The sequence below is a fragment of the Numida meleagris genome, chromosome 5 (genome assembly GCF_002078875.1).
Source record: "Numida meleagris isolate 19003 breed g44 Domestic line chromosome 5, NumMel1.0, whole genome shotgun sequence".
Lineage (NCBI taxonomy): Eukaryota > Metazoa > Chordata > Aves > Galliformes > Numididae > Numida > Numida meleagris.
In genome coordinates this window covers 7,831,910-7,853,626 of record NC_034413.1, presented here as the reverse complement: position 1 = coordinate 7,853,626, position 21,717 = coordinate 7,831,910, and the positions used below count along the sequence as shown (strand labels likewise).

The 21,717-nt window shown below is 48.5% G+C and overlaps 1 protein-coding gene across 7 annotated transcripts in view; it reads right to left on the bottom strand.

The window, feature by feature from the left end:
• Positions 1-21,717, bottom strand: part of AFAP1L2 (actin filament associated protein 1 like 2) — a 57,147-nt gene that overhangs the window by 7,776 nt on the left and 27,654 nt on the right. For 2 of the 7 annotated variants that reach the window (XM_021400626.1, XM_021400625.1), the window contains 10 exons: positions 15,787-15,915; positions 15,186-15,263; positions 11,186-11,277; positions 8,616-8,729; positions 7,588-7,678; positions 2,844-3,049; positions 2,082-2,261; positions 1,435-1,524; positions 691-775; positions 246-350 (listed from right to left, as the gene is read on the bottom strand). In XM_021400626.1, coding sequence (XP_021256301.1) covers positions 246-350; positions 691-775; positions 1,435-1,524; positions 2,082-2,261; positions 2,844-3,049; positions 7,588-7,678; positions 8,616-8,729; positions 11,186-11,277; positions 15,186-15,263; positions 15,787-15,915 — 1,170 coding nt within the window. Of the gene's footprint in view, positions 1-245; positions 351-690; positions 776-1,434; positions 1,525-2,081; positions 2,262-2,843; positions 3,050-4,713; positions 5,002-7,587; positions 7,679-8,615; positions 8,730-11,185; positions 11,278-15,185; positions 15,264-15,786; positions 15,916-21,717 lie in introns of those variants that run through there. The other 5 variants (XM_021400624.1, XM_021400627.1, XM_021400628.1 and 2 more) reach the window with 5 other exon arrangements.

Below are 21,717 nucleotides of genomic sequence, written 5' to 3'. Positions count from 1 at the left end.
CTCTGTGTGCATGTCTGGCATTATCTGCCCTTCCTCTTGAGTCACCCTATGAGCTCTTGCCTGCCCTCGTAAGCAACACAGTCACAGTCACAGTTACCTAACGTGTAAAAGGCACCATAAAGTGCATGGAATTACTGGCATGGCCCAAGACAATAGTGGCCCTTTTGCTTCCTGCAGTGGGGTGACTTGATGCATGTGTGCAGGCAGGTGCTCACCCCACAGTGCACACCGCTCATGTCACTTACTTGAAGTCTCCAGGGATCTCTCCGGGCTATCCAGAGAGCTGGATTTTTTCCTCCCGAGATTCATCAGGTTGCTCAGTTTTAGGCCAGTTGTGCCCTTCTTCTTAACTACCAGAAAAAGAAACAGAACATGCATGGCTTTTCACACTCACAGACACGCAGCCCGCTGTCCCAGCTGGGTGCCCTGCCCCAAAGCTCCCTGCGCTGCGGGCATCACCACACAGCACTGCAGCACACACCCACAGGAACTCTGTAGCAGCTGAAAAATCCTAATATTCACCTGCTAATTCATTATACAAAAAAAAACAAGGAGATCAAGCTCACAGGCAGTTTTCACCCCACATGAGGTCAGTATAGGGCGGCAGCAGCAGGCAGCAGAAGCTACAAAAGCCTGCTGCATGCAGGGTGAGTGGCATGCTTTCCTCACATTCCCAGGGGGAGTTTTTACCATCCTTTGTCTCGACTGTCTCTGGGTGCCCATCTGTGCTGCTCCCACTCTCTGAGGCTGCCGAGTACCTCTCGGAGAGGTCCACCTGCCAACAAGCACAGGACATCAGCTCAGCAGATGGATGCAGCCTGCCCCTCCAGCAAGCACTCACCCCAAGGAGTTTCTTTTTCTGGCAGGAAGCACTCAAGTAGGAAATCCATGCCTTAAGACTCGATGCCAGTAAACCAGACATGTCAAAGATTCGAGATCACACATTTCTAAGTCCCTATAAGAGGACATGGGCAGAGGAAATGGCCAGATGCCCAAACAAACCCATTTTGGGTGTCCAACAGACTCTTATGAAGGTTTCTTTCTTCTGCTGCTCTTTTGGAACAAGTTGCCACCATGGCAGCATCACCTTAACATGGAGTAGAGATGGTCTCTAGCCCTGACATTCAAGGATTTACGTCCCTTCAAAAACTCCTGCTGAGCACAGCTGCCCTTTGGGATAAGGCAGCAGCTGTTCCACTGTATAGAAGGGAGCCCAGAGTTGAATCAATTTTGGGGGAAATGTAAAGCACGAAGATTAAAATTTCAAAGGAAAGTAAGATTGTTCCAATAACGCTCCTTTTTAGCACAGGAGGCTGATTAAATTTGTATCATCAGTGTCTGCTCAGACAAAATTAATTACTTAGAACTCTTACTTCTAGGGTGGGAACGTCATTCCTACAGTGCTATTTCTCCTCTACGTAGAGACCAGTGTACCTTTGGGTAATTGAGACGCTGTGAGTCTGGGATGTACTGGTTGCCTTCACTGCCTCCTTCACACTGCAGACCGCTGGTCTCCTGGATTACCTGCACGGAAGAAAAAAAACATGTCTGGTGAGTAGAGCTGCAGTAACCCAGACATGAAAATGAGGTGCTTGTATTTGTACACGGGCTTTTAGTGAGAAAGGAGTTGGAGCATGCAAGGACAGGACGGAGATAAGATATGTTCTTGTTGGGATTCAGCAAGAGGAACATCTCTTGGAGATATACAACCCCACACAGCACCATGAAGCATGTAATCCTCCCACATCTCCCCTCATTCTTATCTTCCCTCTGCATCACCAGGGAGTCAAGGCAATAACCCTAGAGGACCCTTCCAAAAGGCTCTCTCTAGTTACCTATTCCTGCACGCATGGGTGTACTCTCACAATGCCCACACTGCCACTGGCACAGGGAGAATCAGCGGCTGAGCCACCTCCCCATGCATGGAGGCAGCAGGACGAAAGTGAGCAGCTTCTCTCCTTGCACATAAGGCTGCTGATGGGGCTGGTGCAACTGACACTGCAGCCTGAAGGAAAAGCAGCTCAGAGACCTGCCTTCTCTGGCAGGTGAAGGCCTGGGCAAACCCAAGAGGTGTCACTGACCCTGAGCCACTGCTCTGCCTGATCTTTACTCTGAAGCCCCAGCACGATGACGTCAGCGTTCATGGGGATGATCTTCAACTTATGCTCTTTCTTCCTCACTTGCTTTTCCTTGTGAATGACAGTGCAGCCCAGCAAATTCACATCCAGCTGAGGGCTGTGGTCTTTGGAGCTCTTGTAGCACTGGGAAAGGAAGATGGAAGTCAGGTAAGAGACAAGAAGAGCCTTCCCTTCTGCTTGCTGGCATGAACTGACCACTGGAAGGGGCTCAATGCAACCATATGCATGAAGTGCACTGAAGGTTTAGGTCCTATAAGGATGAGACATCTTCTGGCCATGCAGTCTACACATATCACCTCTATACTTACATGCATACACATTCCTATGTACACATATAAATAGTGTGAAATACCTTACAACATTCCTATGTACACATATAAATAGTGTGAAATACCTTACAAGTATTGCTAGTTGGCCAAGTATGAGGTTAGCCAGTGGCTTTAGTATCCCTTCTGCTTAATCACTGGAGAAAGTTTTCCCAAGCAGAACTCTAGGTATTTTGGGAGTTTGGGATTTTGGAGCTCAGCTCCCCTCTGCAACCCCTTGCTCATGTCACTTCTGAAAATGGAATAGCATCCCCACATTCGCAGGATCTTTCTGAAGTGTTACTTCTAGAGGTGCTTTGTCAGCATGGCCTGAGGCATTGCTCCCCTCCCCAGCTCAAAAAAACAGGTTGTTTTTGGCAGACAGTGAGGATTTACTCACCAGCAACCTGGTGTCCTTGATGACACACAGCTGTTTTGCCCACTGTCCCAGCCACTTCTTTCTCCACAGGAACGCACAGATGCGGGCATCCTTCATCAGCTCAATGGTGGCTTCTGTGGATGGCCACTGATGGGTTGCTGACTTGCCTTTGCTGCTCTCTTCTTCATCATAAGATTCATATGAGCTGCTAACAGCTTCACCATCTTCTATAAAAAAAGCAAAGCTTTTTCACTAATGCATCCCTAAGACAACCCTGGGCCTGTTGCTTGCCTCAGCCACACTCAGACATGCAAAAGCTTCAAGCGTAGGAACGTGTTTTTTGAGGATATCCTACAGGAGAAGAATCAACAGGAAAATAACTCTCATAGATTTGTTTTGTTTGGTATCAGTCTAGGAAAAAAAACAACAATCTCATTACAGTGTTTTGAGCCTGATAGCCTCAGTCAGCAAACACTCAAAAGACACGTCTCAGTTGGCCACAAGTTTGGGAACATTCCCTTAGATGCTTTCTGATGCTAGCTGCTTTTTTTCCTGCCAAGATGCTTTCTCTACTTTCCACTTCAAGCCAAATACAATTTTAAGGCGATAGCAAGCTACAATCACCCCTTGTCCTCTGAATGTCAGAAGTAAAAATGGTATTTGCAAAGCCATGCAACAAGCAAGGATCTATTGTATTTGAGATGTCATTCCACTTTCTGGGCTAACAAACCTCCACTCAGCATCGAGGGGACAGCAAAGGGCTTTGAAGTAACACACTGCTGCAGCAGCAAGAATGAGTCATAAGTAGCAGCTGTAAACAATAGCAATCACATCTTTCCATGTTCATTCTTAAACTGATTGCTCTTTTATTGGAATGAGTTGAGATTTTCAATGCTCAGCTCTAATGGTAGGTTAGAGCAGCTGACAGGAACAGCTGGTCATTGGCACCAGATTCATCAGAAACAGCAAAAATGGTCCCATTGGCTGCAAGGGAATTTGCAATGCCCTGCTGGTGTTTACAGCTCTTATTCACAGGGCTGGATGCCTATCACTGCTACTTAAGCTCACTGAGCAAGACAGTAAGATTCGGGCACCACCTGTGTATTTTTGCACTCTTAGCCTACCAAACAGCACCAAGAAATATCAGTAAGTTTCCCTTATCAGAATTTAATGACACTCATCAAATCTTAATATCTATAAAAGGTAACACTGTCAGATTGGTGAAAAAAAAAAGAGGAAAAGCAGCCAGAGATAAAAAGCATTAAGATCTTCACTGAAGAACATTTCTTAACTTGGGTTTGTTTTTAAAATAGAAGGAACTGAGATGCAGGAACAAAGCTGCAGCCGTATCCCCAGTCCCATCCTGCAGCATCCCTTAAGTGATCAGCACAAAGCTGCACCACTTAAACAAACGTATTAAAAAACCAGTGCTGCCTTTCAAAATCTGAATACAATACGCTGCGGGTATGGAGATACTGAGCCAGCAGCGTGCCAGTTCATCTTTTAGGGGAAAATATTAACCTCCAGTGCTTTGTCCATTTTTAGGCCACGTCCACAGGCACTCGGATCAGTAATACAGATGGAGCAGAAGTTCACTGTCCCTGGGAAGCCAGGGGAGCTGGGCACCCTGCTAAGGACCCTTCCCTATGCGGCAGCAATGCGGGGAGCCCCAGCCATCCCATGTGCCAGAGCTTCCCGAGCCAACAGTGCTGCCTGGTGCGGAACCAGCACGGGTAAGTGAGGGGCCAGGTGATCACCCTCCATGCACGCACTGGGCAGTACCAGGGGGAGCACCTGGTGTTCTTTGCTAAAAACGAGTTTAAAAAAAAAAAAAAATTAAAAAAAAAATGTCAAAATGGAAAAGCACTTCAGGTTTGAACGCATGCCATACCCATTGTTATCGTGGCATAAATAACGCCCTCAGTAACCTGCAACCCTGGCCTGGGTCCAGCCGCGGCGAGCCTACCAAAAAGACCTGCACAGTCAGAAGCAAAGAGAAAGGGAAACAAAGAGAGAAAGCCACAGATAAGCAAATGCAAAGAACAAGGGCGTCAGGCTGGCTCGGCCCGGCTCCCCCCGCTGCACAACGCTGCCCCGTCCCCACGCCAGCACAGGGTGCCGTGTGCGGCCTTCCCAGGAAGTGGGTCCGCACAGTGGGTCCGGGCTGTGCTCAGCCTCCCCCCGGAACAACGCAGTTCTCCTTAAAGAAGGGTCACCACCATCGGAATTCAAATCTGCCAGTGCAGCTGAGCTGCTTCAGCTGGAATCGCGGCTGTTCCCTTGGCAGTCTCGTCGCTACTTGCATTTTCACTCCGTTCCTTATCACAGCCTTCAATTATGCAAATGGAGCAAAGGAAGAGAACGATAACGGCCGAACGCGGCTCAGCCCAGGAGGGATCGGAGCGGCAGCGTTTGCTGAAGCTGCACCATGAAAAGCAGCGGGTCCCCAGCGGAGAGGCGGGGCTGCTGATGAAAGAGGGACCCCAGCACCCAGGGGTCTCTGCCTGGTTCGTTTTAATTCATTCGCACACGGTTTGTTACGCTGCAGTCCCACCTCCGGTGCTGCACAAATCCTCTATCTCCTGAGCCCATCTGGAGGCTCGCTTTGATGTCCCTTTCTTGGCTGTGCACACACTCGTTTTACTAGCAACCCCTATTTTTGTTTGATTTCGCTCCCCCGTTGTTGGGAGGGATGTGGGCGTCCTCCAGGGCTCAGATCGCCTGAGCAGCCCCTGCTCTGCCCTCCCCGTCCCCAGCTCGCAGGACAGGAGCGAGGCAGGGCCAAGGCCGCAGCTTTGCCCCATGGGATTGGAACTCCGACATCGGGGCAACCCAGGGCACCCACTGCTTGGTGATGTCCTAAAAACCACTGCTGGTACGGCACGCAGTCCCCTGCAGCAGCCCCATGGGGAACAGCTAAAGCAGGGAGACGGGGCACCAGCACCCACACTCTGCTCTTCCTGCTGCTTTCCTTCCTATGACTGCCCAGGTTTGGCTTTTCCTGGACATCCTCATTTGAAACACACACTGGAGCATTCTGGAGAAGCTGCCTCTGGTGCTCCTGTTAGCACAGCTCCGTCAGAACCCACAGCTATCTAATCCTGGCAGTGCTCCCACCGCCAGGAGCTTGGTTTTTTCTCTTTTTGTATCACATTTGCAGGGCTCTTGATCTCCCTGTTCCTCAGCCCTCTAACTGGCCCTGCTTGGAGTATTTGCATCTTTGAGAAGCAGCTTACCAAGGGAAAGCAGAGGTTTAAGCTGGGCATGTGTTTATCGCTCCTGCCAGCCAGTTTCAATGCAACATGAGCTTATGGAGCTGCCTGGATAACAAAACCTGGGCTCCCAGCACACAGACCCATCGCCGCACTCCAGCTAATCTGGTGCATGCCTTTACATGCCATGTCTCTTAATGCATTATCCTCTTTCCCAATGAGCAGCAGGGACAAAAATTATCCAGCTATCTTCCAATGCAGGCAACTGGAAACCCCACCTCCCCACCAAATGGCATGCTTCACAGGGCCAGGATGAGCCTGCGCCTTCCTCGGCCAAGCTGGGAATCATCTTCCTCTTCCCCACCATGGTGTAGCTGCAGCCAAAGGGGGATCGTTCAGGATAATCGCAATCTCTTTGCATTCCCCCTTTCTGCTCAGCGCTGAAGATCCTAAGCCTTGGTGAGAAGAGGGTCCCTCCTGAGCTACAGCCCATCCTGGTGTGCGAGGTGCACCGCTGCATGAGGGCTGTATGGACAAACCAGGGCAGGGCACCAGTGCTTCACTGCCAGGAGCTTCAGAGCTGGTGTTGTGCACTGGGGCCAGAGAGGACTCAGCTTCTGTCTGCTCAGGCTCAGCAGCCAAGAGCTCCGAGCCAAATCCCAACTTATCCTCAGCTCTCACTTCTCTCTTCCCGCTCGGATCTGCCCCACGCCGCATACGTGATTGAACCCTTCTCTGCTGCAGTCATGGCCACTGAGCAGAGCTGCTTCTCCTGCTGTGCGGTATCATCCCTCTCATTCAGACTTAAACAGATTATAAAGCAATGACAAGATTAGCTCTGCTATCAGATCTGAGGGCAGTAATCTCTCATCAAGGGTAGTCCCACGAAGAAGGAAGCACAAATATAGCACAAAGTGAGAATCCGGGAGCTCTGCTTGCAGGCAGCAGCCCTCCAGAGGGGTGACAGGCATCAGTGGCACTGCTGAGGACATTAGTGGGACATGGGCGTGAGCAAGCGCGGGCAGGGAGATGCTGTGCTGTCCTCTCACATGATGTGTGTCTTCTAAAACAAGCTTACAGATGGTTAAACTACCCAAAGAGACACAGCTGAATAAATAGTGATAAAACCTGTTACAGCATCTAGCAGATCAACAGTCATTGACTGTGAGCCCCAAAGGGACAACTGGAGCAGCAGGACAGAAGTGCAAGCCACTGGAGCTTCACTCCTTCTGAATGGAAAGCAGCATTTGCCTACAGCTAATCTTCCAGAAAACCATTCAGACAAAGAGAATCCTTAATGACTTGGAATACTTCAGTGAAGTGGTATTAACCCAGACACACTGCACACTACTATTTAAGTTTCTACGGGAAACTTAGGACTTGGAGTAATTCATCAGACTTCTCTCACCACAGCATTAGATCCATCTCATACATGACCAGCATCAGAAAACAACATGTGTCACACACAAACTGTGAGAGTTGGATGTTCTTTAGTCTACTCATTCTCATAAACCTCAAGTCCTGCATCTCACACGTGACCCCCCCAGCTGTACCATTCATAGAGACATCGTATGGCTCAGCCTCTTCGTAATATCCCTCTGGGGACTCGATCTTGGGGACCGAAGGCTGCTTTGTTTCGGGAATCTGCAGAGTAAATAAATAACAGAAGCACGATTTAAGGTACATAAAAACAGATGCTTGAAAACAATGGGTTGCCCTTTTTGTAGGACTAGAATACGTCCTAAACAAGCTGAGGTGACAGGGAAGAAAAAGTATGGGACTGCTGAGGGTTCCCAGGGCGCAGTTAAAGCATGAAGGAGTTTGGTTCTCTGAAATGACCACGTAATTGTGTCATAAATATTACTTTCTTTAATTTTGCTGAAAGCTCTGGGAGGACCAGCTCGAATGCAGCAGTCCCAGCCCATTGGCCTGACTGCCAGTTGGCACTGCTGCCTGCTGTATGGCCCCTGCAGCCTCCTTGTAACGGGACGGCCCCCTGCGCTGCTGATCACCCCAACAGGGAACCAGAGGGGCAGCAAAGGGACAACCCTGGCTTTGCCCTGAAAAGCGCAGCCTGAGAAGTTGTCGGTCATTTCTCAAAGTTTGGCGGATTGCAAACCAGCAGCTCTTTGAGGAAATAGCAGGAATCCTTAATTGTGCTCTGAGCAAAAAATGAAGGAAATGGATAAACAACACTGATGGAAAATAAGCCTTTGAAGGGAGTTCAAGTGCTGGAAAATCCCCATGGTGCTTGCCAAACCCCTCCCTAAACACAAGCAGGGGCTGGCAGGAAAAACAGCCTTGATCCTTTAGAAATACCAACACGTGAGAAAAAAGGGGGAAGCTAAGGAGCACATTTTTACTTCTCAAGTGATTCACATGACTGTTGAATGTGAGATGGCAGAGCTGGAGATAACAGGCAGATGAGCCCACAGCTTACACTCTCCCCATAACACGTGGCATCCCACCACTCCCATCACAGCCCCCCAGCAGCGCTCCCCTGTTCCCCAGTGGTTTCCCCTCTCCTCGCCCAGGTCAAACCACCCTCGGTCATCTGACAGCGGTATGCTCTGGCTCTCACCACTTCAACTGGCTCCTGACCGAGACCTGTGCAAATCCTGGATAGGATGTTCAGTGCATGCAGGGCTAAAGCCCCACTCCTCTCAGCAGGACAGGCAGAAGAACAGGTCTGTTCCTGCAGATACAACAACACTGAAGGTCACAGACCATGCATGGTCCTTCGTGCTGGACCTTAATGATTGCTTGGGGTGGCCTGGAGAACACTATGGCCCAGGCACGGTCTAAGGCAGGATTGTTCCCTTTGCAGCTCATGCCAGCACCATCAAATGCAGGTTTAAAGCTGTTCATCCTGCCCCGGGTTTTTCCACCAGGGGGTACTGCTTAGAATAGGAACCTTTAAATGAAAAGATCTTCTGGCCAGGAGCTGCCCACAGTAGGGGATGCTTAGGTAGTCAGGTAGCCTGACCACGCTGGGCAAAACTGCTGCTCCCACGAGGGCGAGCTGCACATGGTCTTGGATGAAAACTCCTCTTGACTTAAGGAGGGCAGATGCTATGAGTAGACCCTGAGCTTGCTTCCAGAGCCACGTAGGACACGCTGTCAGAAAACACTCGCCTCCAAGCACTTATGAACTTGTCCTAGCGTGTTAAATTAATGAAAACAAATCCAGCCACTCCAAAGCTTTACTTAATCCCTTCCCTGGCTGAGAATGTGTCTGCAATTGCCATCTGCAGTGGCCTTGTGTGCATAGCCAGCTCACATTGTGTTATGTCATAAACAAATGGCCCACAAGAAGAAAGGCTGTGGGTTTTCTGACACCATCCCACGAGTGTCAGGGAAGGGGTGGGGGAAAGGGGCTGCTCTGTTTTGCTTCTTACAGACAATGGAAACCAACAGGGACTAGGTGGGACTGCGCCTCAGCTGCCACAGAAGTTATTTTTTTTCTATTTTTCTTTTCCTAAAGGCATGCTGCTGTGTTATCTAAGGCAATTTGGCCCTCACAGAACTGTGCCTGTTGCAGCTGTGGCACAATGGAGCATGCAAATAAATCCATCTTGGGAGTCCGCATCTGTACCGTGCGACTTTCCCAGCAGATGGCTGCAGGAAGCAGCAGAGCAAGGAGAGCTGCCAGGGCCACCAGAGAATGGAAGGGCACTGACACCTGAGCCACAGCCCATGGGACTTATTGCCTCAAGGCTGCTCTGGGACAAAACCAAAGAAATTAGTAGGAGACAGCTGGGCCACTCTCTCGGGCAGCTCACTGACTGTTGTTGTCAACAAGCACTGGGCACGGCCCTCTGTGCAGAGCTTTATCACCAAAATTCTCCCTACGCCCCAAAAGGCAAGTCTGTAGCCTCAGCACGGGATGCTTCATCACCACCAAACATTAAACCCCAAACATAAAATAAATACATGCAGAGGTCCTCTCCTAACTTCACCCAGGCAGCCACTGCTTGCACCCCCACCAGGAGCACCAAGCGCAGTCAGGGAGAGTTCATTTTGCCACAGTAGCAATTTCCACACTCTAATTGGGACCACATTAAGGATCTCCTCAGCCATGCTGCTCAAAATACTTAAGTACCTCTGAGTGCTCAGATACCTTTGTGGCCAACAGCTCCTCAGATGCTCAGTGAGGAGGTACTCAATTGCTTTATGCAAGTGAGGTTATCTCCACTGGCAAGCAGTGAGAGAGGGCAGTTCTGGCACAGGCATTTGGCTTGGGAGCAAAGAATAACCTTCTTAACTATCATCGAGGACTGTTTTTCCTAATTTCCTCACTTAACTTTCCAGTTGCCCTATCAGGGAGATACAACAGATGCTTTAGAGCCATCCCATAATACCTGACCCACAGCCAGATTTTCAGGACAGGAACTGCCAGGGGGAGCCAGGAAACAACAGCAGATCAGATGCAGGCATCCTAGGGGCTGACCTTGGAACAAGGGCATCTAAAAGCTGAGCTGTTCGAGGAAAATGCTTTGGGTGCTGGGCTCCTTGCGGTCTCCCTGCCAAAGAGGTCTCTGCGGTATGTAACTAGTAGTTCTGCTGAAGCACGTGGCTCATGCTGGGGTAGGGGCAGGTTCTCTGTGGTCCTCCCCCACACTGCCCTCGCACACACTCCCTGCTCTCCTTTCCTTTCACATCCCGAAATCCCAACTGCTGTGATTCCCACGTCAGACCAGCTACAGAATAGCAACATCCCCCATGTGTGTCCCTTAAGGACAGCTGGGCTGCCTTTTCAGCATGAGGACAAAATCCCACTGGAAGCTGAGCATGTTGAACTATACCCTCACTAGATTTATGGCTGTCCCTATGGAATAATCTAAAGGAACACTGTTTGCAGTTTCTTGAAGCAAGCCCTCAGTAAGCTAGAGCACAGCGCCTTGGTCTTGCATCTCTGAGCCTCGAAAGCGGTGGGAAAATGGGCTCTGTAAGGCAATGCAGCCCCATGTTGCCTTCTCCAGCCACTTTCCTCCCAGGCCTGGGGCAGAAAATCCATATAGTGGGGAACCCCTAGTTGAATTAATAAAGCTCATCGGCCGGTTTGCCTAAAAGTGACCATGAAGCCTTCGGAAGTTGATGTCCCCAGGCTGAGGGCTAGGCAGTGAAAAGCAAAGACTCTGTAACACGTACCTTTGGAGGGGGCAGCTCTGGAAGGCTCTTCTGGGGAGGGGATGAATGCAGTCCCAAGTCTCCATTGGTCAAGGAGTTTTTCCCATCCAGCGCTACAAGCCAGAAACACAATTATATCAATGACATGTGGCATTTCCCAGCAGAGCACTGGCTACCCAGCAGGGTACGGGAACAGCAAGCTACTATTTAGGTAGGAAGCTGAGGGAAAATTAGAGGCAGCACTGAAGTATCCATGTCACTTCAGGCTATGTCCAGGAATGTGGCACGAGGAGACAGCAAAAGGATCTGATTCTGGGTTTTCTGGGGGCATGTTTTTCCTTCTGGAAGAACTGTGAAGCCCAGACCTACTGGATTGGGCTGGGCTGCACCACACTTCAAAGCCAGCAAGGAACAGTAATTTAACTGTTATTGAATCTACCAGCTGAGGAAGAGATGCTCTCAAAGCGGCGGAGGCCGAACATGTAAAGGACATATGGCAGCAGAACTGCTCCAGCTGATCAGCCTCAGCCTCTAGAATGTCAGATTTTCCACGCAGCTGAATGCAGAGCGATTCAGTAGCTGAAAGGTACATGGAAGGCTCAGACAGCTTGTGTGCAGCCCTCCTCCCCAGCACAGAGCATCTGGGTGGCCTCAGGCAAGTCCCCAAATCCCACGACTTCCAAGACAGCAAATTCAGCGATGCTCAGGAACAAGTGGGAGACAGGCACCAGACAGCCAAAAAAATTAAGGACGTTATTCTGCTTTATTCTGTGCGGTGGAGAAGTCCCCTTTTACAAAGTTGTCACGATGTTATCTATGGATCTGTGTCTGTGACAGGGGGACAGCAGGCCCACAGGCCTGGAAAAGAGAGAAAGGAGCTAAAAAAAAAAGTGTCAGCATTTTAGGGGCAGGCCTGGACCGGTCCCGTGGCTGATATGTCAGGAGACCCGCGGACACACGCCCTGGGGAGAACAAAGGGAAAAGGGGAAAGGTAGGGAAATCGTAGACGGATCTAAAACAAAACAGCAGCACCAATCTGAGGAGGAACGTTAATTTACTAAATATGATATGGAAATTGAGGCCAGCAAATCAAAACAGAGAGAATTTCAAGCTGAGATTCTTACTCCGTAAGCTGCAGGGGGACCACGTGCTTCTCCACCCATGCGAAGAGAGAACTCCCATTCTGCCAGGTGGCTTCACCAGCCCCTCCAGGCGCAAAGATCCCTGGGGAGTGCAGCTCCTCCCCTCTCCCTCAGAGAACCAAGCACCCAAAAATGGCAGTCCCCAGAAACCAAAAGATTAACTCTTTAACTGGCAGTGCTTTACATGATGTTATGATGTGGAATACCGACGACAAAAAATCACAAAATCATGACAACAGTGTCTCTGCAAATACCTTGGGAGAAATGAAGCTGAGATATTCACGTCTTGCAGGTTCAGTTGATTAAGCAAGGGAATTAGGTCTAAAATCTGCACTGAGTTGATGCTCTGGCTCCCTTGGTCACCTGCTAAGGCTCCAGCCACACTCCTCAGGCATACACAAGAACCACCAAGGCATGGTGCAGAGCCCAGCAGCGGTGAGCAGCGTACTCAAAAGATGCTGGCATCAACCATGCTGCATATTTCTGGGCTTTAAAAATAGAAGCTGGAAGCCACATTACTTTCTTCCACTCTGGGCTCAGAAGCCACAACAACAGCTCTGCCCCAGGCTGCAGTGAGCTCCCAGCCGGGTGGTGCAAGAGACCAAAGCACATCTCTCGAGGCAGACTGCTCCCTCTGGCACAGGCTGCCTGCTCATCAGCACGAGCTAATTGCACGGAGAAACACAGACTGACAGACACCAATGCACAACACAGGAAGGACTGCTGGATGTCTCATAAGGTTCCAGTGTAGAGATGCACCTACCAAAATGCCCCGTGATTACAATGCTAGAGTCATACCAACAGGCTGCTGTTGGAGGTACTTTATGCCAGTGACCAAGATGTTGCTGAGGCCATTGCCGCTTTTGGAAACACCAGAAACAAGGCTGGGATTTCCCAAAACCTCAGTGTGCATCTCCCTGAACGGGGATGATCTCCATGCTCAGATATCCATGCAGTACACCTTACAGGTGCCTCTTTAGCAGAGAAACAGACAGGCCAGCTTGCACCCTCCTGTGCCAGGCAGAACCTCCCATGCTCAGCTCTGCAGAAGAGCAGTCACTGCAGCGGTGCTAGCTACTGCCTGACCTTTGTAAATGGTGCCCATCTGTTTTCAGCTCTCTGGCAAATGTAGAAATCATCCCACTGAACCTCATCGTGCCAGGAAAATGCAGCTCCCCTCCATTAGGACCTGACGTATTATCACTTCAGGAAGCATTCCATGCTGTGTTGCTACAGCACACCCAAGCCCAGCTACGGTGGTGAGAGAAACCTGCAGGGGTGAGAGATCCCGCTGACCTCAGCCATGGAATTGTGGTCACCACATCCCACCAAAGGATTTGGTGACATAAAGTGCACGAAGCTGCAGTGGATAAGAGAGAGAAAGGGAGCTGCGCAATCACTGGGGGATCTGTATCACATCCCCCACTCCCAGTGGGTGCAGCCCTCTCCACCTGCTAACCCCAAACCTGCAGGTCCCACCGCTCACCAGGCGCGCACAGACCTCTCCACGCAGTGACAGACACAGGCTCAGGGCTGCATACAATGATGCAGCTATGGCCAAGATCCCACACGTGTCTCACTGACTTCAGCATTTCCAAATAACCCAGAAGCTTTACTTGGAATAGGGAGGTTGCTGAAAACAGAGAGAGAAAAGCGCCAGATCCCACAGGGAGGGACTGAGTGGGTCGGCTCACAGCCTGGATGGGGAGAAGTCTGAAATAGAAGAAGCAACTCTAAAAATAAGTTCTCTGAAATACATCCCTGAGTTTCAGCATGGTCAATCAGCGCAAGCCTTGCTTTATCCTCCCAAATGACAACTTAGATAAAGAGGTGCATCTGTTGTGACTCAGCCACTGAGAGCTACTGGGTGGCTGTGCAGTCCTGTTACGGAGCATTACAGCATGACCCAGAGGAGCCTGCCTGTAGATCGTGCTGGGGCTGCCTGCGTAATGCGGGAGGACATCCTGTCCTCAGGGGTATTTGAAGTTAACCTAAATTCAGCTGCAGGTGGTTTAAAAATGAACCAAACCAAAAGAAAAAACAACACCAAAATGACCAAACCAAACCAAACAAAACTGAAAACACAGAAACAGTGCTACCCTGACTAGTGCAGGACCGGCACGTCAACAGCAGGCTGCACTAACGCATCCCCTTGTTGGTTTGGACTGGAAACTTTGGGGCTGGGTCTGCTTCTGACTGCGTGTGCATTAAGGAGAAGAGTGTCAGCAATAGCTCGCTCTACGCAATTATCAAATGCAGCTTTGGTGATGAACTTCAAAGAGCATAAGTACTTTTAAAGAATTATGTTCTTTGCCACGTTATAAATTCAAAACTTGGGAAATCTAAATTGGAAATGAAGATCGGTTGTAGGTTTGATTTCTTGGCTTGTACACTGCAGACCTCTCGCAGCCCCCAGGGGACAATGGTGCTCTGCCCACGCAGATGGTGCAGGCTGTCTGGGCAGTCACCTTGCAGGGCTGTGACAGCTCAGGCCCTATGGGCTAGTGCAGAACAACACACCAAAGGGACAGGCTTTCGGGGTCTCGAAAAGGTGAACTGACTTCTTCCGTGGCCAAAGGAAGCATGACAGCTTCCTTAAATATTTCAGGCACTGGAGCTGCAAGCCTTAGAAGGCAACATTTTTATCCCAAAATAATGCCCTCCAAAGTGCTACTTCCAGGAATAACTGCTTAGTGTTGGCAAGGACCACGATGTCCAAAGGAATGTAATGAAAACGGCAGTCCTTCCACACTGTGAGCTGCTTCAGTTCCCAGAACCACCAGAGAGGCCTCCACCAGTCTCATAAACCAAGGCTCTGGCCACATGCACCTTCATCATCCTGTTAGGAACGAGGCAAGCATCGATCTCCAGTTCCTTACCTTTGTCTTGCTGCTCCTGGTCACCCTGCTGTCTGTTGACAGTCACTTTGTTCATGTAAATATATTCTTCATCGCCACCTGCATGCAAACAAAAGGAAAAGTGAAGCCTTTATATACCCTACGTGAAAAAACTCAGCACTGGGAAAGCAAAGACAGATGTAAAAAGTGTCTCTGTTAAGCATACACAGGGGAGAGCATGCTGGTTGAGACAATGTAGAGAAAAAATCCCAAGCAATAATAAAAAGCAGAAAAATTAAATGCTGTACAGTCAGGAAATTCCATAAGTTAAAACTTCTACTTAAACACTAACTTAGCCAAACAGCACATCCTGTGTATCTTACAAAGTGGATTAAATAAACTTAAGGTTTAATAAGGAAAACAGAAAGGATCAGGAATCTTGGGAATCCTCTGCTTGTAAAACTGGACACATAACTATAGTAATTTTACATAAACAATTAGAGGTCACTGTAAAAATAATCGCCATTTCATTTTCTCCTTTTAATTTTCACGTCTCTCATCCCTGCCAACCTCCAAGAAAATGCTGCATCCAGACCCCACAGCTGTTCCCACGAGAGCCCACCACCCCGTGCCCGGCCTGTACCGCTGGACTTGGTGTACACCCGCAGCAGGTCGGACAGGAAGCTCTTCTTCACAAGAGCGGTGCTGCTCAGGTTCTCCTTGTCCAGTATCCTCAGAAAGTCTTCAAGTTCTGTGAGCAGCTGCTCGAGAGCTACAAAAGCAACAGAGACAATGGTTGGCAAGGCAGTTTGGTGGTATTTCAATAGAGGACATACATCGATCTGGTATTTTCCATTTTTCTGCATTGTTTCTGCCCAGGAACAATTTATGTTTACTTTTCCAGCTTGAACCCTCCCTCTGGTTTTAAAAAGAAAGCTCTAAATTCATTTAGCCTGTTCACAGGCTGCTAAAATCCCAGGTAAATACCTCTTTTTCTTCCTATAGACCTTTAAAGGGAAGAAAAATCTAGAGGGATTTTGAGCATTAGGGCTCAGCCTACACAAAAGCAGCCAGCAAGATCTTGACACTTGAATCTTGTGTCCCTTCAAACACCTTTCAAAAGTCACCTGGATTGTTATCTATCAACACGCCTGCTTTTTGGCTCCGCTTTCCAAGCTCGCTCCTTATTTCTCTGCAGCGACTTGACAACATCCACGTGCCGTGTTTTCATTCCGAGGAGGTGCTGCTCAGCTCTGCCACTGACCAATGAGGCTGACAGGGCTCACGCTGAAGCAGCAGGCGTTTAATTGCTTGCTTTTGTTCGCTCTGAAATTTATTGTGGCCTAATTAGCAGCCAAGGCAGGAGCACGTTCCGCAAAGGAAATAGGAGGGTGTTATGTGAGAGAGGAAGCACAGCGCAGGAATGACAGCGAGCGGGAAAGGCAGGCAAAACCCAACTGGTCAGAAGCTCCCCCCAGTACCTCCCTGATGCTAAGGACCCTGGGGAAGAAGAAGGGCAGCAGAGTGAGGTTACCACTGCCAGGCTGGGACCCCATAGCACATCGCTGAAGAACAAGTGGCTGTGATGTCTGGGCAATGTAATGGGCAATACGCCCTTCCCTTGACTTACAGCATTTCCACGCCGCTGGTTGCCACGTGAGTCACAGTGCACAACCGTGAGCCATAGAAGCGCCCATATTTCAGCTGTACAGGGCAAAGCACCTGGAGCATACTGGGTTTAAGTGAACTTAATGATCCCTAGAGGTCCCTTCCAACTCGGGAAATTCTATGATTCTATGATTAAGTGCTACCACCTCAGTGTCATAAGGAACATTTGTGCAGGGGAGCCATCACCTATCTCACTTGCCCATCTTTAGCTGCTGTCTGCTCCTCAGGTGACAGCTTGTTAGAGGATGGAATAAAGTAAATCACTGTAAGCTGCAAAGTTTTCTGTTGCTAGCTATTAATTCAAAATCATGCTGCCGCTCTCACACTGTATTAATCTTCACTAGTTTGACTCTTCAATGGTCTAAGGAGTCCAGATCAATCAGTAGTGGCTCCAGAGGAAACGGCTAACAGCTAGCTCTTCACCCTTCATCTTATACCCTCTACACCCAATTAATTCTTTCTGGTCTGATTTAGGACCATTAGGGAATTGAAAATGTCCGCATCATGCTGCATTAACTTGGATGTTTTTGTTAGCTGCTGTTATGCCTGGCTAGAACCCACTGTTACCCAGAGAAAGTTAAAATCATTTCAAGAAACAATAGCATTTTTTATAAGCTACAAGGAAACAGGTAGTATTTGGGGACAGTATTAGATAACACTGATAAGTGTCGCTGAACAATGGAGTGAGAGCACTTTGCGTCAAGCATGCTCAGCACATGCTGCTCTCAAGCGTCAGGGAGCCTGCTTCTCCCCAGCTTAAGGAAGCTCCACTGGGGAAATCCCAGCCTTCCCATAGCCACTCATCTGCTGCAGCTGTGCCCTTCTGAAAATCCAAATAGAGCTCAATTCCTGCTGAAGTGGGGCCTAAACGTATGTTCCTGTCAGTTTGTCCCAGAGGACAAGACTTCTTTGTGTCTGGGATGGTACCAGAAGAAACACAGCACAAGAACTAACGAATCTTAATTTGAAGTTTCAGAAGTTGTCTGTTCCATCAGTGGCCCGCATGGCAGTCGTGGTCCTGCCTTTGTGGGGAAGAGAGGATAATTCCCTCCTCCACCCCCACAACAGCAGAAAATGACTTTATTCTTCTCCCAGGCTTCCACAGCTAGCTTACACACAAGGCCAGGCTCTTGTGAATGACACTACAGTAGGTTACATTTTCCAGCCCACCAAAGCTGCATTCAGTCTTGCAGTGATTCAAAGCAGCTCATTTGGGATGTGATCTTGGGGCCACAGAGGTCAGTGGAAAGACTCTGTCAGACTTCATGGGATTCAGACTCTAAGGACTCAAGAGAGATTAATTTTGCGCTTCTTCAGCAAGAAGCAGCATATAAGCCATCTGCTTCTATGCAAGTTTCACTTTGATCTCAGCTGGACATTCCCTATCCAAACCTGATACCCAGACCTGGCAAAAATAAGCCACCGTTGAAATGAATGTGACCATTCATTCTCTCATATCAGAGGAGAACAATCTAAAACTCATCAGAGTGATGAATGTGAGAAGGAAGAAGGCTGAGTACAAGGCGAGTCTACAAGATCCTCTCTGCAATCAAGAATCACAGCAGGTCCCAGCAAGTCAGTAGAACTAAAAACAGTTGTGAGCCCATGTATGTCAAACCACCTTAGGATCTGGAATGCTGGAAACTACTGCTTGATCTCAGCTAAAGACCTCCCGTGCTGTGGTGATGATGTACTGAACATATTCATGGCAAGACTACGTTGGTGGTTATCCAAAGCAGCCTGAAACAAATGGCTCTCCCTCCTAGATGCATGTAAAGCGATTATTCCAGTAGCTAGGCTTGCTCTGCAGGGCAGCAGCTACAGATGCAAGGAATGCATTTGCAAAATCAAAAGCTGTGAGCAGCAGAATGAGAAATCAGAAGTAGACAGAAACCAGAGTCACAAGGCAGTGCAGTTCTCAAAGATGCTTTTGTGAAACGTCCTCCCACAGCTACAGAGCTCTTCCCTCACACCTCTTCTTTGCGAAGCCCCAAGTACAATGTTACTCAAGTAATCTTTCTACCTACCTACCTCTATTGGAGGGACTACCTCAAATAAATACCTTCACAGCACTTGCAAAAATTTTGCCTTACTTGTGAAAAACCGATTATCTCTGAGGTTAAGGCTGGGGAAAGCAAGGCCCAAAAGAATTAAAAGATTTAGCCAAGTTCACTGTGGAAACCTACTGAAGCCAATCCTCCCAAGCGCCAGGACAGGATACTCCATCTCCTCACCAAGTATGGCCACAAAAACAGGTTATGTTAGATAGCACAACACAGCTCATATCATGCTCTTCTTCATGGCCACAAGCCTCAGTCACTGGATAAAACTGTAAGGATTTCCCAGCAAGTGATGAAGAGAAGTGTGGGAGCATAATTGTCAATGCACAGAACTTGACTGATGCAAGTGATGACTGTCAGTGAAAAGACAGAACTTTAAAATACACAGAAATCTTACTTTTTACTGGTGTAGGAAGGACTTACAGGGTACAGACTACAACCAGAACTACCAGCTCCTCTTGCCTGCACTTAAATGGAGGAAGAGGGCCGTTTTCCTTCCTTTTCAGCCTAAGACAATGAAACCATTTTTGCAGAAACTCTTGGGCAGCCCTCTGACCACAGCAGATCTCTCTGTACGGAGAAGGTTGCAACTTCGGTCGCAGAAATAAGCAAAGAATTGCTTGAAACACAACTGATCTGTTTCAATGTCAATTCAGCAGCAGAAGAGAGCACTGAAAAGGGCTTCTTTTGGCTCCAGTCTATGGCCTTTCTTTGCAGACAGAAAGTCCCTTGCATTGCAGCAGTGTCTGTCCTACTTCATGTAAAGCTAGAGCCAAAAATGCAGCAGCTTGCAAAGCCCCCATTGAGGAAGCACATTCCTTGCAGTAGAGCTGCCAATTTTGCCTGACACCAAGGTCACTGAAAGGTAAATGACCATTAAACTAGATTATAAAAGCCATTCCCTTCCAATAATCACTGATCTTTGTCATTTTACTACAATAACAACCTATGTCTACATCTAATTACTTCATATCTTGACCTTATGAGGAAATGGATAGACAGGCTCAGAATGAACTTCCACTCAAGTGTTTTAGTAACCACTGGGCAGGATTATATTAGGCCATTTCATCTAAATTTGATTATTTATTTTATCAAGGTAGAGGGGCTCCAGCCACCAGGCAAAGGACTCTAATAAGATACATGCTAAAAGATAAACTCTCCTCTCCCGAGATGAGAGGTGGAAGATAAGGAGTACTGTTACTACCAGGAAACTAGGGCAACCCTGCCTGCAGCAGGGGTGTTGGAACTGGATGATCTTGGTGCTCCCTTCCATCCCAAGCCGTTCTATAAAGGTGAGAGTGATTTGGCAAAGGACATGGTCCCGTCTCTGGCCCGTCCCCAATACAACCTGACTTCCCTGTGTCCCAGCTCGCAGCTCTCACCCCCAAATCCCTCTTCTCTGAATCCTGATGCATGGAGGAGAGGGGAACCGTGCAGTTCCACTAGCTCAAAGCTTCAGCAGTGTTCAGTAGGCTTATGAGCGCAGGACAGCAGGCAAGAAGCTTGCCAACTTGGTTTTCATTGCCACAGATCAGGTTCCATTGCCCAGGCTGGCATCTGTGCTGACTGGCCAGCCTTTCTGCTTCTAGCTTTTCATGGGAAGAAAAAAAAAAAAAAGAATAAAATGCTCAATCCAGTGTCGGCCGGATGAAACTCCTCCATTTTCACAAAAGAGTATTTCATAAATATTTGTAGAAAAAAGAAATCTCCCCACAGCAAAATGTGAAGTGCCATGTTTATCAAAGGAAAGGAAAACAAATAATATAAAAAAAAAAAAGAGCACCAGGCCTCCAGTAAACAGTGAACTTTCTCAATGAAGAATCATTGCTAGATTAAAAAAATAAAAGGTAAAAGTCATAAAATTAAGGCAAACTAAAGTCCCTCTAAACAGGGAAATTAGAGAACTAGCATATTTTCCCTATTAAGCTTGCTACGTCAGCCAATTATGACTCCTGTCACAAAGCTGTCTGATTTCCAGACATAATGAGTGCTAACAAGGAAGAAAGAAAAAAAAATCCAGACTGATTCTATTGATGCACCTAAAATCCATCACTGCCTGGCTTCACACTCCAGCCGGGAGCATTGGGCTCGTCTTTGTTGCAAAGGATGAATCATGGAAGGAGAGAGGCAAACAATGTGTCTGGTGGGCTGTGGGCTGTGAACTGCACAGATGAACCCCACCAGCTCTGCGTGGGCTGCTCTGGAAGTTGGAACAAGTCTTGCATTGAGAAGTGGCAGCTCTAACCTAGGGACTCTGAACTTTAACAAAACGGCAGCAGAAAATGCACACAAAGCGTTTCAGTTTGCTGAGCAAACAACAGGCTTCTCTTCACTCCGCTGGAAGACGAGGAACGGCATCCAAGAAAAATTCAGGAAAAAAAGAAGGAAGAGAGAAGGGAAGCAAGACATGAAAACTGTCACAAGGAGCTCTAAGCAGCCTTGTATTGTAGTGCCATGTTGCTTTTTTTTTTTTATGTGCAACAAAGGGGAGTGGAATGAAAATTCTGGGTGATACTGCGCTATCTTTCTTTGCAAAGTGTCTCAGTCTTTCCGTGACAGACCAACTGGTGAGTCACTGGAGCTCACACTGGCAAACAAATTGGTTGGCTGACAGCTGAAAGGAGCCACTGTCACCTCCCTTTGTAACTTGCCCTGTTAGCAGAGTGCCCACCGACCTCAAGAAGCCCCTGAAGTGTCACTAGGCGGAGGACTGCGTGTCTGTGCTCCAGTGCTCAGCGATGGCAGTAGCATCAGCACACGGGGTCCTAACAAATCGTGCAGGCATGTGGGGCTGTCGCCATGAGAAACGATGCATCCCCAGCATACACGGGACCAGGTCACGTATT